The sequence below is a fragment of the Filicampus tigris genome, chromosome 11 (genome assembly GCF_054856515.1).
Source record: "Filicampus tigris isolate MCC_2025a chromosome 11, RoL_Ftig_1.0, whole genome shotgun sequence".
NCBI classification, from domain to species: domain Eukaryota; kingdom Metazoa; phylum Chordata; class Actinopteri; order Syngnathiformes; family Syngnathidae; genus Filicampus; species Filicampus tigris.
The window spans coordinates 15842919-15862720 of NC_141227.1; the positions used below are offsets into that span (position 1 = coordinate 15842919).

Here is a 19802-nt window from a genome sequence, read left to right on the forward strand (position 1 = left end):
GTAATCTGTCTGCTGTGTCGAGCTCCTGCAATGCTTCGCACATCAGAAACAAATGAGTGTCACTTTTTTTGGGCGGCATATCGCCGCTGCCTAACAAAAAACATGGATCTCTCTAATGCTTTTTTTATAATTGTTGTTCTTGGATAAAACCTTAAAACGTCATGACAGCTGTTTTAGTTGTTTTGATGTAGCTTTGAAGTTGACAATATGTTAAACAGTTTTTACTGGCTTCCATTTTTCTGATAAAATTCTGTAATTTGCATTTGTCTGGTTAAAACTAAAAAATATCATACTATGAATACAATAAAAGAATCATAAAACAAACTAAACTAAAGAACTAAAATTTATCACTTTTTTCAACTTTAAACAAAATTCTAGATAGATTTGAATATAAATTTAAATTTAAACCTCTTTAAAAAACACAATTACATTCAAAATGAACAATCAATCTGATGTTAATTTACAAAGTAAAATCAATTCAAACATTTAAATTGTAGTTTAAATAAAATTACAATTAGTATTTATTATAAAATTATGACAAGTTACAACTGTTAATCAATCAATAGAAGTACATTTAAAATAAAAATAAAATACCCCAAAAAATCCATAATTCCAAATAAAGTCAAGTCTACATCAATCAAATTACACATTTAAAAACAAGAGGCTCTTGTGAAAAGAGTGATAGTGATTGTTAATACATTCCTCAGTTGATTGACATAATTGTTTTTAAAATCACTTAATGCAGAATGTGTGGTTGTCAATGCATACAATATACATTCTGTAACATCATTGAGGTGCTGTTATTCCATTAATATATTAATACACACTCACCGGCCACTTCATCAGGCACACCAGCACACTTAAATGGCATTCAATACAAGAGCTACATTAATTCTTTATTCTGCCTTTCCAAAGCAAATAATGCTTGCTGCCGCAGTCCATATGTGCTACTTTGAAGTTAGAGAAAACACACTATTCCATAAGCGCTATTCCATTAAAGCCAGATCCCTCTTTACCTTGGTGTCTGTTCAAACAATCAACTAAAAGGTTCAAACAAAGAGACAAGATGACGTCCGAGCACTTGATCATACTAAACAGCAGCCAAAGAGCCACTCTCGTCTACTTTAGTTGTCCCTCCCGGCGCTCTCCGTGGTGCTGAACAGCCTTCACTTGCACAGAATAGCCAGGGCCGTCATTCTGTTTAATACAAGCTGCCAAATCACAGAACTGTTGCTGCACAAAAGTGTGGCCAATGGATTCCACCTCTCACAGGAGCAGTCTGAATATTACAACTAATCCCCGCTGCAGCCTCGGCCCACGTGATAATTGGACCATCGTAGTGCATTTCCACAGGTAGATGGCAAAGAAAGCTTAAAGCATTTCTTGAAGGTAAGTCTCACTCGGTTGCAAACATTGACAAACTGAGTGGTTTTGCCATTTGACACGTGTGAGGCACGGGGGGCAAAATGATGGAATGATTTTTTTTTTTTTTGTAAAGGGCCTGATGAGAGAGAAATAGACACGCTCACTGGACACAACATTAGGGACAAAAGGTCCTGTAATGTACTACAATCATTTGCTCGGCTTTTAAGTCATGAATTTGCAATAACAATAATAATAATTCAATATTTTGTGATTTCACTTAAAATTATGGATTTTTTTTTTGTTTTTTTAAATATGCCATTTTAACACGGCATCAATATTGTACCATTATAATGACGATAAATAAAAGTAGAAAACTACAATACAATAATGATGATGTTTTGGAGGTATTTATGTATAATAATAAAAATAATAATAATCCCATGAAGACTCAGAGGTATTTTTTTAAGGTAAATATATAGACCTTGGGAATATTTGACTTAAATGAAGGCGCATACTGCTGCTAAAATACACATCATATCGTAAACGCAAATCAATTGGGAGATATTGATATGACAATGGCAGTAAATTGTACGGCAGTCAAGTTGAATTTGATCAGAACAATAAAAAAAACAAATGGCTTCCTTATTGCGTGTGCGAGGAGATGAAGGAAGCAATGTAAGACGACGTGCGTGTCAGTTGCACATCAGCCTCCGTCGCCGCCGATGATGAATCCATGCGCATCATCTCGTACGACGACGTGTACACATGCTGCCGTTCGGGCCTCGGCGCTCACGCCTGGCCGCGTCATCTTACACAGTTCGTGTCACTCTCAAATTGGCCCTCCTTGCTCGCTTCCTGACTTCAAGGATTTTCCGATGGGGGAAGAAATAAAAAAAAAAGGCGGCTTCAACCTGAGCGAGACGGGAGCTTCCGTTTTCGGCGGGCATCAAACGAGGCTGTAATTGGCAACGGGGGTTAACTCGTGCTGCGCAGGCATACTGGAAAATGTCAGACGAATGTGTAGACGGCCAACTAACTTTGTCTGAGCGGTGTTCAGCGAGCGAGATGCTGTTCGCTGCTCGTAAAAACATCCCATTGTCCTTGTTATCTGCAGCGCAAGACATTCACTAAATGGATGGTGGTCGTTTTGTCACAGTGCAAAGATCCGTCTTCCCGGTGACTGTGAACACAGCTGTGACAATATTCTATATTGCTGTAATAAACCCGAGGGAGACACCAGGAGGTGTTTTTTTTTATTCCTACAGAAATAGGAGAGTAAGCATATTCTGATTTGATTTGAGATTTTTAATCGTGGTTCAATTTTAGGTTTTGCAGAGAGGAACAGAGAGAACACAAACAAAACTTGAGCAATAAATCACATGCTGCTTCACCAAATACATTATCCGATGAATATATAGCTGGCTACTCTGAACCGTACTGCACTGCGGTATCTGTGACTTTGAGTGTGTATGACTTTAAAATGTGGGTCCTTGCCTGGTGAGTGACATGAGCGCCAGCGACTAACAGAGTATATTTGGCAAGCTGTTAACTAGCCAGCTAACCTGTTAGCATGAACTTATATATGGACTAACATTTGAAAGGAGTAATGAGCGTCTCTCAAAGAAACAACTACACGGTTTGCCTCGACCTTTCAGTGTATATTATCTCATTATTGTGAATAATGATTTGTGACTTACAGATGATAAGTTTACATTTCCCAACACATTTTTAGTAGTACCCGTCTTTAGGCCGGTCCACCAATTTTAAACGGCTGTCCGTCGGCGAGTCCGACTACACTTTCACTCAATACTAATTAGTATTAATTGTTTCAGCCAGGGATTGCACTGACAATTACGCATATGTCTTATTGTTCCCCATTACTAATTACAAGTCGTACTTGTACTTATTTACCTTTACTTAGAAGATGGCGCCTTTACTTTCAATGTACCCATTTCACATGCTAGCAACAGCACTGGAACATGTGACTCACACTGTTTTGTCGCCCAGCTGTGCCCTATTCCATTGACGATGGAAGCAATGTGAGTCTACCCTCATTTTCAGGTTTGGCGTTGAAAGAATTGTCCATGTGTGAAAAATAAGCAATTATGAATTTGAGAAAAGAATATAAACACCTCATTTCACCTGTTGTCTGTTCCATTAGATTAAGTCATTTCTGCTGAACATGAACCAACAATCATATTTTGATGATGACCTTGGCTGAGGTAAATTATTAAAAAAGACAGTCACAGTCACGACCTGGTTGATTTTATAACAGGAATTTCATCAAAACTAAACTGCCTGATTAAAATTAGATTCCCATGACTAGACAAAATGTGGTGTTATAACCACTTGCAATAAGTTGAAATCCAAGCACAGCTGCCATTATTATTATTAGCCGATTAGAATAATACGAGTTATTCTTAGACAGGGCACATCACATGGCTGACATGCAGACAAAAACAAGCTGCCGTTGGCCTGCTCGGAAGACGACAATTAGCAATATCAGCCTAGCCCTCACTCAGGTTAACCGAAACAGGTTGCTGCGAGCGGTCGGTCGCCGTAGCGATGGGTGACTCTCAGACACTCCTAACCTCCTGAGAGAGTGAAAATACTTTTGTGTGTGCATGTGTGTGCGTTGCTAAGAGAGAGGCAATCTGGAAATGCCTGCTGAGATGTTTGAAGGTCACCGCCGTGTCCCCTGCACAGAGCCTCCATCCGAGGGCCAATTATGACGCGTTGTGATGTCCACATTTCACCCCAATCGCTGAGGCGGTGTGTGAGTGTGCGTGCGCGTGTGTGGGTGTGTGTGTGGAAGCGGGAGATGACTGGCTGTGTCTGCTAATCACAAGCAGAAAAGACGAGTCCCACCAGAGCTGGGAAATTTCACGGTGGAGGAGATGTTTAATTTCTGATTTGCATGCAAAATGTAAAACAAAGCCGGCTCTACTGTTTATATGTGAACACAAATGGTGATGAAATGAGGCTTTAGATAAACACTCTGGTTTCATTAAAAGACAATTTGTGCTTGGTTACACATTCATTTCTTTCTTTCTTTCCAGTGAACGACATGTAAAAATGCTGAATGATAAAGAGTTGTTTTAACGAGAAAACATGAAATGGCAATCATTTGTTTTTCCGTTTGCTAGCTAACAGGCTACTTCCCAGTTCATGGATAGAGGGGATTCCTTTGATAGTGAGGCAGGGGACTCTTTCATTGACATCATAGTGGCTAAAATGGCGAAAAGAAATCAATAAAATACATTTCTTAATTCTAATTTTTAACTGTTTCTTACATGCTTAGAATTGGTTGAGCCGGGTTTGCATTATCCTGCTAACCAGAGGCGGATCGCCAGGCTCTACTGCCCTAAACACTGTCACAAGCTCTGACCCACATTTATAAGATCAACTTTAATGTGAATGAAGTGTTTTTTCTAGTGTGGCTTTAGTACATGATGTGGATGGTAAACATTTTGTCCAATACCAATTCAACATCAATGTTTTGCCACGTCAATCTAATCTGCCAATGGTCTTTAGAATAAGTAGCTTTGGCTGATGTAACTTCAAATAGATTAGCAACGGGACAGGTTATTTAATAAATCTGACTCTGACTAGTTTGTTAGGGCAAAACAAGTTTGTAACAATCTGCACACATGAAGAGATTAAATAATCATCATATCTGGTTAATATGATATACTTTATATCTGTGTTGATGTATACTATTTTTTTTCCTTCTCAGTATTGACGGCTTTTATAATTGTGTGATAGTGGTGGTATTAAATAAACTAACGAGCTAAGCTTATATGAGCCGTTCTACCAGATTGGTTGAAATTGCTGTCTCACAATGGAAATCAAATTTTAAAAAACAATGAAGTGTTCAAACTTTGCATATTCAGTAATATGTTATGATCTATTTTAGCAGCATGTCTACATGAAAACAAAAACACACTTTCCCTGTTATTACCTGTGTTCAAGGACCACAGGAGGAATACAAAAAAAAAAAAAAAAGATTTGCAACTGCCAGCCATGATCACGCTAGCCATCCAGGTGCTGAATCGCAAGTTAACAAGCCCTAGCTAGCTCCCTCCTACATCCTAGCTGGTGTCAAGCGTCAGGTTCATCCCCAAATGGTTTTGCCCATACACTTTGACGAGTATCACCTATCACACGTTTCCAATCAGGGGAAGGCCCATCTAGCGCCCTTTCACCGTGAAACCAGGTATACCCTTCCTGTCTCACCTTTAACCTTGCAATACTTCCCGGGGTTTGGATGTCCTTTTAATAGCACGCTGACGGGCCAAAGAAGACATAACAACATGACAGCGAGCCAACACTTTGGCTAGCACGGCTGGAGTTGTGTGTGAGCGCCTCATGATATACATAGTCCTGCTTGATATATGGCCTCTCCTTGTCTGTGGATTAACATACATCAGCATGGCGCACTAAAGTTGTCCCTAGATGGCCATCAAATCAGGCCTGGTGAATTAAGGATTAGGGCCGAGAAAAGTGTGGATGTCCAAAGGAGAATAACTCATGAGTCACACATTCCACATTGGACAACAGAGGGAGGGGGGGGCAAGACAGTTGACCGTTCGCTGCTTTTGACCTAGTCGATTAAAAAAAAAAAAAAAAACATTTAACATTTACAATTGCACGTAGCCAAAAAAAGAAAAATGCTAAAGAAAACAAGAATGCCACTGATGGAATGCAGATCTCTGTTTTGATTGAATTGTGAACATAAGTGAAGCAAAATTATGTAGCTCGTTAATTATCTAGCTACTTAGGAAAACGTTGGCACAGTACCAGCTCTGTTTCTGGGACACGCTTGCATCATGATGCAAATGGCAGGATGAGGAAATAATTTCTTAGCAAAAGTGAAAAGAAAAAAATGAAGCACACCATCCGTCATAACAACAACAAAACAAGTCAATATAAGATATTGACATGTTTGTTGTTAGCAGACTAGCCTGTTAAACTTGCATGAGACCGCGGTGTCCAAAATGAGGCCCATTGTTTCGTTGGTTTTTTTTACTTGGATGGCAGTATATGTTTAAACTCAAATTGAACAGCACCTGTATTAGAACACTTTTCAAATTTGACACATAGCAGAATAGCTAACTGGAATGGCATTGGACAGTGGTCTTCAAGTGGTGTTTTTACTGGCCTACAGCATATTAATAAAAATAACACATATTACGAAGTGATTGCAATCCAGAAAATGCTTACAATGATATGAGAAAAAGTTAGCTAGCTATTCCTGGCGCCACGGAGAATGACGTATGACAACATGATGATACCCATATTTCATTTCGGACTTAGGTTTAATGTTACATGCGTTTTCTCCATTGGTTACAGTAGATAGCAAGCTACTCACTTATTTCAAGGGCGAAATAGCTTTGACAACCATACAAAATCACACACACACATTTGTTGTTAGAAGACTGGTTTAGCTAGTGTATGGTATATTCAAAAAATAAAATTAAACACCCCTCGGTAGAACATTTTGGGAAAAAATTCTGCAACAAGAAAAAGTTGAATATTGTGGCGCGCCTTACTTGTGCTTTGTTTTTTACTTAACTAACTACATCCTGGTTCACAAAGAATCATGTTAGCCAACCGGACTGAACCATTTCTGATTCCGGGGAATGTGTCTATTATGACTCAAACAGTAAAAAGTGAAAAGTAATTTGGTAAACTGAATTGAAAAATATTGCTCAATTCAGTATTTTGTTTGTCTGTTAGCTTGTTAACAGACTTGATACCGTGACCCAAGTCCTAAAACATTAGGATTACGGAGGAAATTTGGGATTTGCTTCTCGCCAGAACTAGAAAACAATAGCTGTCTCCTTTGAAATGTTCAAGAATTTCTTGGGACTTTTGGACTGCCGAGAATGTACGTCTCACTTAGAGTAATGTCGGTGGGCCCTCTGATTTTTATCGGCTAAATTTAACACCGATAGACTGCTGACACCTTTATTGCTGTGGCGGCAACGCGGACAGGCGTGAGAGGCTGTGGTGGAAAGAAGTCGCGCTTTGCACCGCTTGGACACTTGCCTCCCCAGCCCCCTGCCAAACCCTACCCAGCATGTGTCAACAACACATGACGGGACACATGCATCTTGACCGGCGACCACAAGAACGCGTTAGACCCACGCATTCCTCATGTCAACTCTTGGCAATGGATGTTTCCTCAAACCATAAATACACACAAATACACAAACTACAGTACGGGCCGGTATCAGATTCTGTTGGTTAGATTACTGTGAGGAATGTCAATATCGCGGTTTCACAGGATTAAAGGAGGTGTGGTCTCAAACCCAGGTGCTCTCTCTCAAAAATTTGAGATTTGTAAGGGCTAACTGTTCAAGTTGTTTTAAAATCCTCAGGCTACGTCCACACCGAAACTGGTCACTGCTCCCACCAAGTGCAAATCACAGCAGAAGTGCTCATTATAAATGCTGCAACTTTGCCATAGACGACGTCACATAGTTGAGACTGAATTTTGTTTTGAATTCAGTTGCTTCAAGACGCAATTAACTATTCTACACGTCACGTTCCTTAATAATCCAATCAATTGTACAATTATTATACCCATAACACAAAAAAAAAAAAAATGGTGGGATTACACATATGCAACTTTGAATTTATCATCCATCATTATGGAAAAATATGAACCAAAGTAGACATGACCTCCACCTACGGGACACAGTCTGACCTTGGAAGAGGTCACAAGCTCATTCGATTTGATCCACGGCATACATTTTAAACAGTCATAAAATGTTCAATGTTAAAAACACTTCCCAGGTGTCCAAATGTCTGTCATTTTTCATCAACACTCCAATCATCACGAATTACAGCCAAGAATGCACCACTACTCACAATGCCACCCTGCATTGTGGACTAACGCTTTTGTTAGCCTGATGACTAGGGGGAGGAGCTAACAGGTCTAAAAAAGGCAAGTGCAAAATGAACATTGATTGTCTTTTCACTCTTGGAGGCAGCACTTCATCTCTTTACCACCAAATCAGAAAGAACCAACTATTTCAACACAAGCGTCTAAAAATACCTTTTCAATAATATGGTCCTCTTCAAGTTTAAAGTGCCATTTGTAAAACAATACTGAATTTCATGGTGTGGCCAGGGGATTCTTTTCAAAGCCGTACGGTTTTATTTATTTTTTATTTCACAGCCATTTAATGATGTGTATACTTTTTCTCCATATACTGTACTTAAAATATGCTTTTTGGACTTTGGACAAAATATTTGACAACATGTGTGGACAAACACGATGAGAAAATTTGGTGGATTTGCGAAAAACAGTGGAAGATCTTACATTCCATTACACACATTACATAGCTACATTCATAATAATAATGAGCCTTAATTAATTAATTGCACGGTGGGGGGGGGGGGGGGCTGTTTGGGTTCTTTTTAGGTCCTTCTTTTCTTGTGCTGCATGGAAATGGCCCTGCTCTTTGACATAATGTATTTAAGATTAAGCTTTTTATGCAGAATGCTACAATCCCAGCATTTTATTTTGGTGACTGCCTTGTGCTGCGCCGAGGAAGGCCGAGGTTAGTGAGCGCGACAGCTGACTGCGGGGCGTGAGCTCTGCAAAACACAGCTGGTGTGTTGCCAAGCACACGACAACACACGCACACACACAACAGTTCCTCTGCGCAGACACCTACACAAGCCATTAGCATTAAAGGTAACGCATACAGTGGAGCACTCTGCTCTAGAGGATCTCACTTTATTGTGGCCGAGATGAAGAGACGCATACGTTGGGAGGGATTTTCAAGTATTCAATTAAATCCTGGCAAGCTTCAGGCCCCAAAATCAATAGCAACATTCACTTATGGAAATGAGTTGTTGTGATGTAAAATTCCCCCAAGGCTGCCATACATCACTGGGCGGTGCGCATTAGCTGGAATTTATCTGGCGGTATTAAAACAACAGTCGTTAAACTATTGAATGAAGGCTGAGCAACGAATCTGGCGCCTGACATGTCCTCACAGGAATTTAGGAGGAAATCAATATAAATGTAGAAGACAATTCAAACCGGAGCATGAATATCATTAGCCACGCCCCTCGATAAGGCTAATCAAGTCTCAAGACACTCCACAAACAAAGTGGCTGTAGTTTGCTTTGAAAAAACATTTTAAAGCATGTCAATAAGGATAATAATCGTAAGGCAAAAACGATTCAAAATGTCCTCAAAATACAGCAAATTCAATTTTCTTACAAAATGCTACTAAAGACTTGAGGAAAAAGCAATGTTCTCTCAGGATTCTCAGGATGTGTCCCATCACTGGTGCTGAGTGGGCCCATCAGTGCGGGTAACGCAAACAGCACATCAAAATCTCGACCAGACAGGATGAATTTTTAATAGTCCCACTAGACGCTGGCTGGCGCGCCAACAAACAAACATTCGAATACACACACAATCAAGCAGAAAATCTGTATGTACTCGGAGTTATTTGTGTGCTTCCTTGCAATCCGGTTTGGATTTACTCCCTCAAAGCATTTTGCTAGGGGTTGTAATTGTAAACGGTGTGATATGGGCACCAACCACTTCGATGGAATTAATGCAGCACTCTAAATTGCTTCAGCAACAATGTTTTTTTTTTAACTATGCAGCAAATGTGGCAATTCAGATCAACAGAATTACTTGGATTCTTCTTTTTCCTGGTCACCAGCCACTTACTGCCAGACAGAGTTTATAGAGTCATTCATTACTGCCCCACAAGGCATTGCAAAAATGCCAGGCTGGCCCAGTAGGCTGTTTTAATGAAATTTAGTTGACATTTCATCACCAAGTAGGTTTGCAATCAATTTAGAATCTCCTAATGTTCTCAAATTTTGTTGTCATAGCAGTACCTATTGTATAGAGTGAGTAATGATGCTCATGCTGCATGGAAGACTGCTGGGAATAGTCCCAATGGGTATTCCCAGTCAGAGGTCACAGAAACGCCCCAGTTTTAGGCCATCGCTTAAGCCATATTTACTGTTTGCTTATTGTTTGGTTTCATTAACTAATTTCTAATTGTTCACTTCTTTATGTCACAAACTCATTAAGGGTGAGTCAACAGCGCCTCTGCTGGTTGCAACCAAGTACTGCACTGCTTACCTACAAGACAAAATGAATCCAATGAATTCTATACCATTCTCACTTACCACTTAACAGGCTATTATGCCCATCCCTAATAATAAGTAGCACTATTGTATATGGATTATAATTTCAACACTATTTCAGACATTTATTTTGTAATTAGATTAAATTAAATGTGTTTATTTTTCAACTGTGTCTTTAATGTTGCCAATTACAGAATAACATTGATCCTAAATATTTCCAAAAGACAAATAAAGGGATCATCTACCCCCTCAATGTCACAATGTTAGCTTTTGCAGTTTTGAAATCTCAACGAGGATTCATTTTAAGATGTGTAATTACCGGTAACTGCATCACAAAGCAGGTTAAATAAAAGTACTACACTGTCATTTGAGATTAGAATCAGGATTCAGGTGCAAAGCCAATGAAACGCAATAATGAAATTGCAATAAAACCCCGCTCTGATTTGTGACCGCTTGTGTCATTCACCACAGGAAACAATTGTAAAGGCGAGGTGAGAACATTTGGATGCCACAAACAATCACATCAAAATGTGAGCTACATTAGATGACGAAGCTAAATGTCATGAGTGGAAGTTAAGTTACACAAGAGGGGTGGCAGGTACACTGCAACGTCAACCTTCTGCTTGAGCTGTTTGGACAGAAACAATTGTACAATTCGGACAGCTGTCGACTCTAAAGTGCACATTAACGCGCACGGGGAGATGAGGGTGGGTGAGGTCGAATGTGCTTATTAGTACAGTAGCTGCATCAGCTGCAGCTCACCAAAACGCACTAATGTGAGTACATTAGACAGTATGTATGATGCTTGTGCTCAAATACACTCTCGAGTTTCATGTGGGCAGGTTGTCCTCGATAGGGTCGCATAGTCATTCAATTAATAACCCTTACACTTTATGGCAGCTTCCAAACCACCCGAGGAATAAACAATACATCAGAGAAGAAGGGCTGATATTAAACCCAGGTATGTGGGAACAAAGTTATGTGTGGGCTTAAGCAGTAAAAAAAAAAAAAAATCCCTGTGTCCTTGGCTGAACTACAAGCCAATAGAGCAAGAGAGTCAGGAGATGAGATCAAAAGCCCTGGTGCAGGTCTTTTGGAATAATTTGGAGCCATTGTCTTGAACTTATTGGATGCCAGTGAAAATAATGTCGCAGTAATCAATAGGGGACGTGACCGGGGCATGAAACACACTGAAGGGAAGGCTGTGGAAAATTTGCCCTAGTGCCATCATTGAATTTGGGCCTGTGTGATACAAGGACAAGGATTGAGACATGAACAAGGCAGACGTTAGCAGAAATGCTAGAGGGACGAATTGAGGACAATGAATGAAAAAAAACTGTCTGAGAAAGTTGGTGAAATTACGGAGAGAACAACATGAGGACAAAATGTGGCAAAGCTACATGGTGATGAATCGAGTTGGGATGCAATAATGATCCCTGAGGATCTCCAAATGTAACTTGCTGAATTTAGACAAAAAGCAGACTTTTCTTTTTTTTTTTTAAATATTGATTCAGGATGTATTCGGGCAAAATATTGAACAAAACCTCTTGGTTGCAACTATTAGTTTGCCAGCTAAAGAAGTGCAAAATGAGCTACATCAGCTAGTTGAGTTACATCCATGTAATCATCTGTTATAGCAACTCTGCCTGGCGGAATTGTTTTGAGTTAATAACATTCAGAAAGATGTTTTCCAATCCCATTAGAAATATTTCAAAAAAATTCTCAGAATCTCACTAGCAGTGCCATGTTTCCGCCAGCCTCTCAAACAGACGATGATACCATTCAAGTTAGAAAAGCTTCTATGCTCCTCCCTCCCACACGCATCTCCACTAGCAGAGGCATCATGTAAGAACTTCTGGAGGTGGCATGACGCAGAGTACCGTAGATAAACTAGACTATTAGGTAACCAAACAGCACAGAGGAAGAAGCACAAAAACACTGAAAACAAGCTTTGCATTCAGCAAGAGAGAAAATAGATAGTGGCATGCACCCTCACCCAGTGATTCTTTTACACGTTGGGAAGCCCTTCGTTGAAATAAAAAGAAGCCTTTGATTAAAGAACAGAACTGTAAAAAAGCTAACGAACAAGTAAATGGAAGATTGTAAACACTAATTGATACATAAAACAAAACATGAACAACATAGAGAGGACCTAAAGCAATCTGATTGGCTGCACAGAGACAATACTATAGCATAAAAACATGTAGAAGATGATTAACTAGCTGGCTGTGGTTTGGTAAGTTTTGGGGGTATGTTAAAACCCTCAAAAAGGCAATTTGGTTGATTGATCAAAGCTGCGAGCAGTGATGAATGGTACTTGTACGCCTTTCATGTTTTATATAGCAAGTTCTACCAGTCAACCGTTTGGAGTGGACAAACTTTCTCTTGGTATCTTGGTCTCTTGGTCAATAAGAATTTGTGACAAAACCTTTGACTGGCAATGATGAAAACAAAAAATTATTGCAATATTCACTTAACCTGTTGCCACGGTGAGTGAGTAAATTTGAGCAAATTGAGATTTCCATGGCATTTTTGGTGGCGTGTGGTGAGATTTCTCCAATGTAAAAATTGTGCCTTGGTTCAATAAAGGTCGGGAGCCACTGGCCTTCCAAGAACACCGTAGTTGGGTCCTGAATTTGGACGCAGTCGGCATGCTAACCGGTGTTTCCAGGAAGACACTTGACATTTCCTGCATCCACTGATATCCCTCTACAATTATCCTCCCAAAGCCCTGACAGAGACGACAATCGCTTGCGAGAATTAGGACACAGCTGCGTGTCAATGGCGACAGGCTCATTTCGCACCGACTTCACTTCCTCCTTCCTCTTGCACACAGTCCCGAAGAAAGTCTTTCGACCCCCCGCCAAACGAAGACGCATCCTGTTCTTGACACTTGCGGACTTAGCCGGCCGCTCCAGTCAGCTGAACACAGATCCCGTTTCCACCTCTCTAATACTCCTAACGAGCCTCTTCCCTCTGCAGCCAAGTGTCAAGCCTACCAAAGTCACCCAACAGTATGACGCAGCCTTCCAAAATAAAAAAAGACTGGGAACTCTAACAAGGTTCCTTCTTTTTTTTATTAGGGGACACAAGCGGATCCCAACCAGCAGTCACAAGACGGATTCCAAATTATACTTGAATGGTTTATTTTCATCTGTATCCTTACGAGACCGTTCAAGGTTTGATGGATGGTTTGGAGCCATTTCTTATGTACAAAAACGATGAGCGAGAGATACTGAAGTTATAGCCTGCACCGCAATGTGGTCCAAATCATCGCTCAGTAGAAATTAAAGAAATCCAAAAGGGAAAACGCTATTGATTCAAGGAATCTAATTTTGCGTGTTAGATTATGCAATTGATGTTCACACATTTTTAGAGGCAAAACAGATAAACTGAGCATGAAAGTTGTGGATGCTTGATGATAAATTAGTACAGTAGTGGATGGCTGATATTCATGTCATGAGGTTAATTATGTTTTCAGATCTGCAGGTCTGTTATTTAACGGGATTACACAAAAACTGATGAATAGATTTATACCAAACTTTGAGGGAGGGGTTAGTTTAGGCCCAGAAAGAAGCCACTCGTTTTTGTAGAAATCTTTTTCTTCCAGATTAAAACTTTGCCAAAATGAGACCATTGCAAGACCATTTTACAACAAAGATCAATACTTTAAGGAGCACAGACCAAGTCAAGCTCATGACTTTAAAGAAACAGGCCAATTCAAGACAAAGATTTTAAGGATCCGAAAATCCAAATTATTACATTAAAGAACATTGATTAAGTAAAAACTAAGACTAACTAACCATGTCCAAAGCAAAAACCAATAATGCATCCAAGACCAAGCGAACATCAGGAATTTAAAGAACCACAGTCAAGTCAAGATGAATAATTTTTAAGAGAACAAGTCAAGCCTTTAAGTAACTGAGACCAGGCCAGTACCAAAAATTCAAAAGGTCAAGAGCTACCCGGTCTAAAACCAAGTCAAAACTTTAAATAACCGTCATCCGGTCAATACCAAAACATTAAAGAACGAGACCAAGTCAAGACCATGTTAATGCTCGTATGATAACATTTGTAATTGTTTGTTCGAGTAGATGATTGTATTCAAATCGGTGGTGTTAAAGGGTTAGTGCGATATATTCTGAAGGAGATATCATCCAGATTCCCCTGTTTGAGTCTGCCATGATTTGAAATACAAAAGGATAGGAGACCAGACCAAGATCAAGAAACCTAACCTTGAGTACTACAACACCAGTGGGGAGTATCAGAGGCCACACGCTCACACACACACACATACGTCTTTGGATGTATCTCAGCATGACAAAGTGGTCGAAACAACATGGTAGGCTTGCAGCAAGGGGATATACAATATCTCACACTTTCATTTGAACTGGACACACGGCGCCAACACATCAAGGTCAAAGCAGATCACTCTTGCCCACCTCCCTCACTCACTCACTCATCCATCCATCTATCTATCATGACGCTCTTTAAATCACCCTTCTGCTTTCACCTAAGACGGACCGACAAGACTTGTTTATTTACATCTCAAATATCAAAGTAGCTCCCAGCAGCAGCCATTATGAAATAAAGCGCATCGCAGTCAGGGAGGACTGGGGGGACCGCTTGCTCCCCGCCCCAGCCCCCACCCATACATGTGAGTCAGAGCCATGATTCAAACCAAAGCGGCCCACTAATACGCAAAAGTTCATGGATAAAACAGACAGCTGGGAGCGAGTGAGGAGGATTCTAAGGCAAAGCAGTGGGCAACCTGAGCTGGAGCCGACCACAGCTGAGTTTAGCAAGTGAAGTTGGGGTGCATCCTGGACTGATCACCTGTCAATCTCAAATGCTTCTCATAAAGTAATAAATAGTTGGTCACCAGCCCATGTATCGATTTTAGACCGCTTATCAGGTTCAGGGCTTTTGTGTGTGACAGAAGTAGGATACAACCAATCCAAGATAGATTTTTTAATTTAGGACCTAGGTAATCTAGAGATGTTTTGATGAGAGAAGTGGAGCACAACCTGGAGTAGTTACTTGTCAATCGCTGGGCACTCACATTCACAAATCTACGAAAGCACATATAGATTCAAATCTGGGTTCTTTAGATTGTGAAGCAGCCCCGCTAACCACATGGCTCACTGTGCCAACACATTTCTCCCCTAAGTGTAGCACACTGTGGCCCGGTGCCATCTGGTTTCCAGCCACCGGAGACATGAACACGGAAGCCCATTACCTTGCTTTTAACGTTGCAGTGGCAGCACACGGTCCACAGGTACTTGAGGGTCCTCCACAGCAGGATGATGAAGAGCCCCCCGAAGAAGGTCACCATGGAGGAGGCGAGGAACGCCCACCACATGCGCTGCCCATTATTGTCACAGGGCACCTCGGACGAGAAGGGAATGACGACGTCTTGCATCTTGGAGATGAGGATCGAGGAGTCGGCGGCGGCGGCTTTGGGCGGCGGAGGGTCGCTATCGCTTGTCCTCATAGAGCTGTCGCTGCCATGGGGGACCGTGCCATCCGCCTCGGCTAGCATGGGGGAGCCTTGGAGAGCCTTGGCCGGCGTCCCCAGCCCCACTCACCAGCCATAATGCCCGGGGAACCACGAGAACAAACAATCTCCCTATTTTAGTCTGTTTCTGGAGCTCCCGTCAATTGTTTAGCGTGACGCGAACACAAAAAAACAGCCCGAAAAAGCAGCTCGACGGTGGCATTCAACATCCGAATTGGGAGTTTTGACCAAAAAGAGACAAATGCGAGTCACCGCTCGCCATGGTAGACGACGACGACGACGACGGCCTGGAGCCGCCGATGACAGCTTTAGTCCAGGGGGAGTCGCGGTGGGGAACAACCTTACACAAAAAAAAACTATTTAGTAATGGAAATTAAAAAAATAAAATAAACATAATAATAATAAATGGCTCCACTGTGGGGACACCTCGCTCTAGCCGTCTTCCATCCGAGCTTCCTCCTCCTCCTCCCCCCCCTCGATAGCACTTTCGCCGGGCGAGTGTTGTCAGACTGTGGCGGGCGTTAGTGGCCAAAAGAGCCGCGGAGGACTACATGCTCCGGCGGCCGTCGTCAGTCGAGTAAAGGAGGTTGCGTGTACTCGACCACTGGACGAGTGCGTATGCGTGCGTGTGTCACAGCGAGAGGGAGAGAGAGAGAGAGAGAGAAAGAGAGAGAGAGAGCGCGAGTATGTGCCTGCATGTGTGCGTGTCTGCATCCACAGCTGAGCGCCTGTCACGACGACGGGAAAACGCTCCACAAGGGGGCGCGCGAATGAGATACGAAACAAAAACAAAAAGAAACAAAACTTCGCGATGGTGTAAACTGCCTTCCTAAAATGATTGTCCATTTTTTAATCAGAAAACACGAAAAACTGAATCTAACGCTTATTATATTATGTTTATTAATAATTTCATTCAAAGGGGATAATTGAATGATCTGTTTAATTAAGGATGTAAAGCAGCGTGTTTTAATTAAAAATAATTCTATCTAATTAATATTTTTGATTAATCTAGTTAAACTAACACTAATAAAACTATTAAAATTCTTTATTTTACTAACAATGGTGTTAATTTTTTCCCTTTATTAATTTAATACACGTTTTTATCTTATTTCATTTTCAGTATAATGTTTTTCATTATTATCATTCTTGAAATTAGATTGTTCTACTTTCCATGTGGTCCATTGTGAGCAAAATTCGTAAATATAGTTCCATGTCCTCCTTCAAGCAGGTAGAAAGATTATGATTCTAGATTTTGCTCTCCCTTAAATATAACAAACTGCTCTTAAATTAGGACCTCAGTTGACTATGCAGGTGTACCTAATGTTTTGGCCTATGGATCAAACTATTATGTGGTACTTTCATTAGGCATAGTGCTTCTATTTTCCCAGTCCAGAGTGTTTGTCTTTTCACGCGTGGGGTTTTCATTAAGTAAACAACTAAAGTGTGATGAATGTGCTTTCCGGTCATTACAGCTCACATAATAATAGGCTAAAAAAAAATAAACAGGTGCAGATTGGTGAGGCATGACTATAGCAAGAACACAAGGCCGCCTGCATCTCTGTAGCCGGGTCTAGCAAAGGATAGGAGGGGAAACAGCTGGCTCGGGGGGCCCCCAAATAACTGGCAACCCCAGGGAGGAGCCGGGGTGGGCAGGTGCACTCTGCCACCTGTGTCGCAAGCCTCCAACAACACAGAGCCTCTGTGATGCATTAATTCAAAGCTCATGCCTTTGTGGACATTGAGGTGCAAGTCAGGGGTCAAGCACGAGCCCCAACTGATTGATTCATTCATTTAGAATGTTTTCCCAATACTTTTGTCCATATTGGTTATAAGTGAACGACATCAATGTTTGATTTACTCTCAAAGAAATACCGATACCATGACTGAAATAGCGAATGTAACTGAAGCATTGAACTTGGGTGGGGGAGAGGTGGGGCATAAATTACAGACACTTGCCAGCACCTCATATATTTATCATCATTATTTTTCGAGTGTGTGTAATTTATAAAGTTGTCTGTCACAAAGAAATGCTATTAAGATGTTTATGAATAAAATACAGTACTCCCAGATACAGTATATTTTCAGAATAACATTCTTAAACTTTTGTAATATTTTAGAATATGTTAAGTTCGTAATATTTTGAATTAAATTTTGGCAACATTTTAGACCATATCTTTTTCATAAAATCTTTTATATTCTATAATATAAGAAAAATATATTGATAATTGGTTTTTGGGAAGTAAAATATTAACCTGAACCTTTTTTTCCCCAAAATAAAATGTAAAGATTGATCATATTTTAAAATAAAGTATAACTATTAGAACAAAATTTTAATAAAATTAAGAAAACATTTTTAAAGAATACATTTAAAAAGTCATATTTGAGAATACATTTTTGGGGAAATATTAGATTGAAAGCACCTGATCAGATTATTTTTTATTTTATATTATATCTGTTTTCAATTCGTTAAAAGTACAAATATTGTCAGGTTTATATTTGGGATAATTTCTAAAATATATTGTTAAATCTTGAATAAACTATGCTAAATTGATAGCAGTTTGTGTAAATCAGCCATAATGAGAGCGCCCCGGTTTGGCAAGATGAGGAATTGCCAGTGGAAAAAGATGTTATTCAATTAATACCTCTGTGATATTGGCAATCAAATATCTTTTTTTTATCTTTGTAAAGGCAGAGATTTTGACAATGTTGTACTGGATGTTAATCTGTTGGGTAGCTGTACCTAATGACGTGCCTGGTGAGCGTACAGCATTTCGAATGATGGGAGGACTCCAATTAAACACAGAGTCAAAGTTGTGATACAGACAAAACAAAAAACGACTTTTATTGTCATGTTAATGTCTCAATATACAAATCACATTCAGTTCATATAAAGAGACGTTCAATCAGTACCTGGCATCGCATCGACAACCACTCCATGTTGTATTCCGCATTTTCCTCTAACATGCTAGTATCTACACAGAAAAATAGTAACATTACACTTTGCTTTTTTTTTTTTAGTTATTATTTTTAAAGCCCAATAGTCAAACTGGTGGACCACATTTCCTCTGGAAAAAAAACTGTGCAAGAATAGATCCCTTCTTTGTTGAATAATTCAAATATGTGATTTTTTTTTTTATGTCGTCAGAATAAGAAGGCCTTGATGAAATGTAAGGAACTGATGTGAGACATTTAAAAAAAAAAAGTTAATTAGTTACCATAGAAATGATAGTACCTAGTATCGGTAGTCTACTGGAAACTGGCAACAGTTACATGTTTACAGTTCACAGCTAAACAAGTGCAAAACAACAAACATAAAAAAAGGGCTAAAGACGTGTTTTTAGTGGATTTTGGCACAAGAAATAGTTTGCGGGAAGGCCATCTGTAGTTCTTCCTCCCTACTCAACAAAAAATTAAATAACAGTGAAAACATCACTAAATGGATGATGAGTTCAAGATATTACCCTGCAAATGTTGCTTCATAGTCTCTCTTCTTTTCAGGAGAACATCAATAAGTGACTGACAACCAACCACAAAAAGAGAAAGAAAAACATGCCAACGTGACTGCCAGACCTTCCTAGGCACGTGACCTAGTGAAAATACATGGAATATATTCTTTCATATATAGATTTATATACTGTGTGTGTGTGTGTGTGGGTGTGTATATATATATATATATATATATATATATATATATATATATATATATATATATTTTTTTTTATTTATATATATATATATATATATATTTATATATATTTATATATATATTTATATATATATATATATA

General features: G+C 39.8%; 1 protein-coding gene across 28 annotated transcripts in view; it reads right to left on the minus strand.

The window, feature by feature from the left end:
- The window catches only part of kcnma1a (potassium large conductance calcium-activated channel, subfamily M, alpha member 1a), a 159666-nt gene extending 142944 nt beyond the window's left edge, over window positions 1–16722 (minus strand). For 8 of the 28 annotated variants that reach the window (XM_086045477.1, XM_086045484.1, XM_086045467.1 and 5 more), the window contains exon 1: window positions 15737–16707. In XM_086045477.1, coding sequence (XP_085901603.1) covers window positions 15737–16039 — 303 coding nt within the window. In that variant the 5' untranslated portion in view covers window positions 16040–16707. Of the gene's footprint in view, window positions 1–15736 lie in introns of all 28 variants that reach the window. The other 20 variants (XM_086045475.1, XM_086045463.1, XM_086045488.1 and 17 more) reach the window with 8 other exon arrangements.
- Between the last annotated feature and the right edge of the window lie 3080 nt (window positions 16723–19802).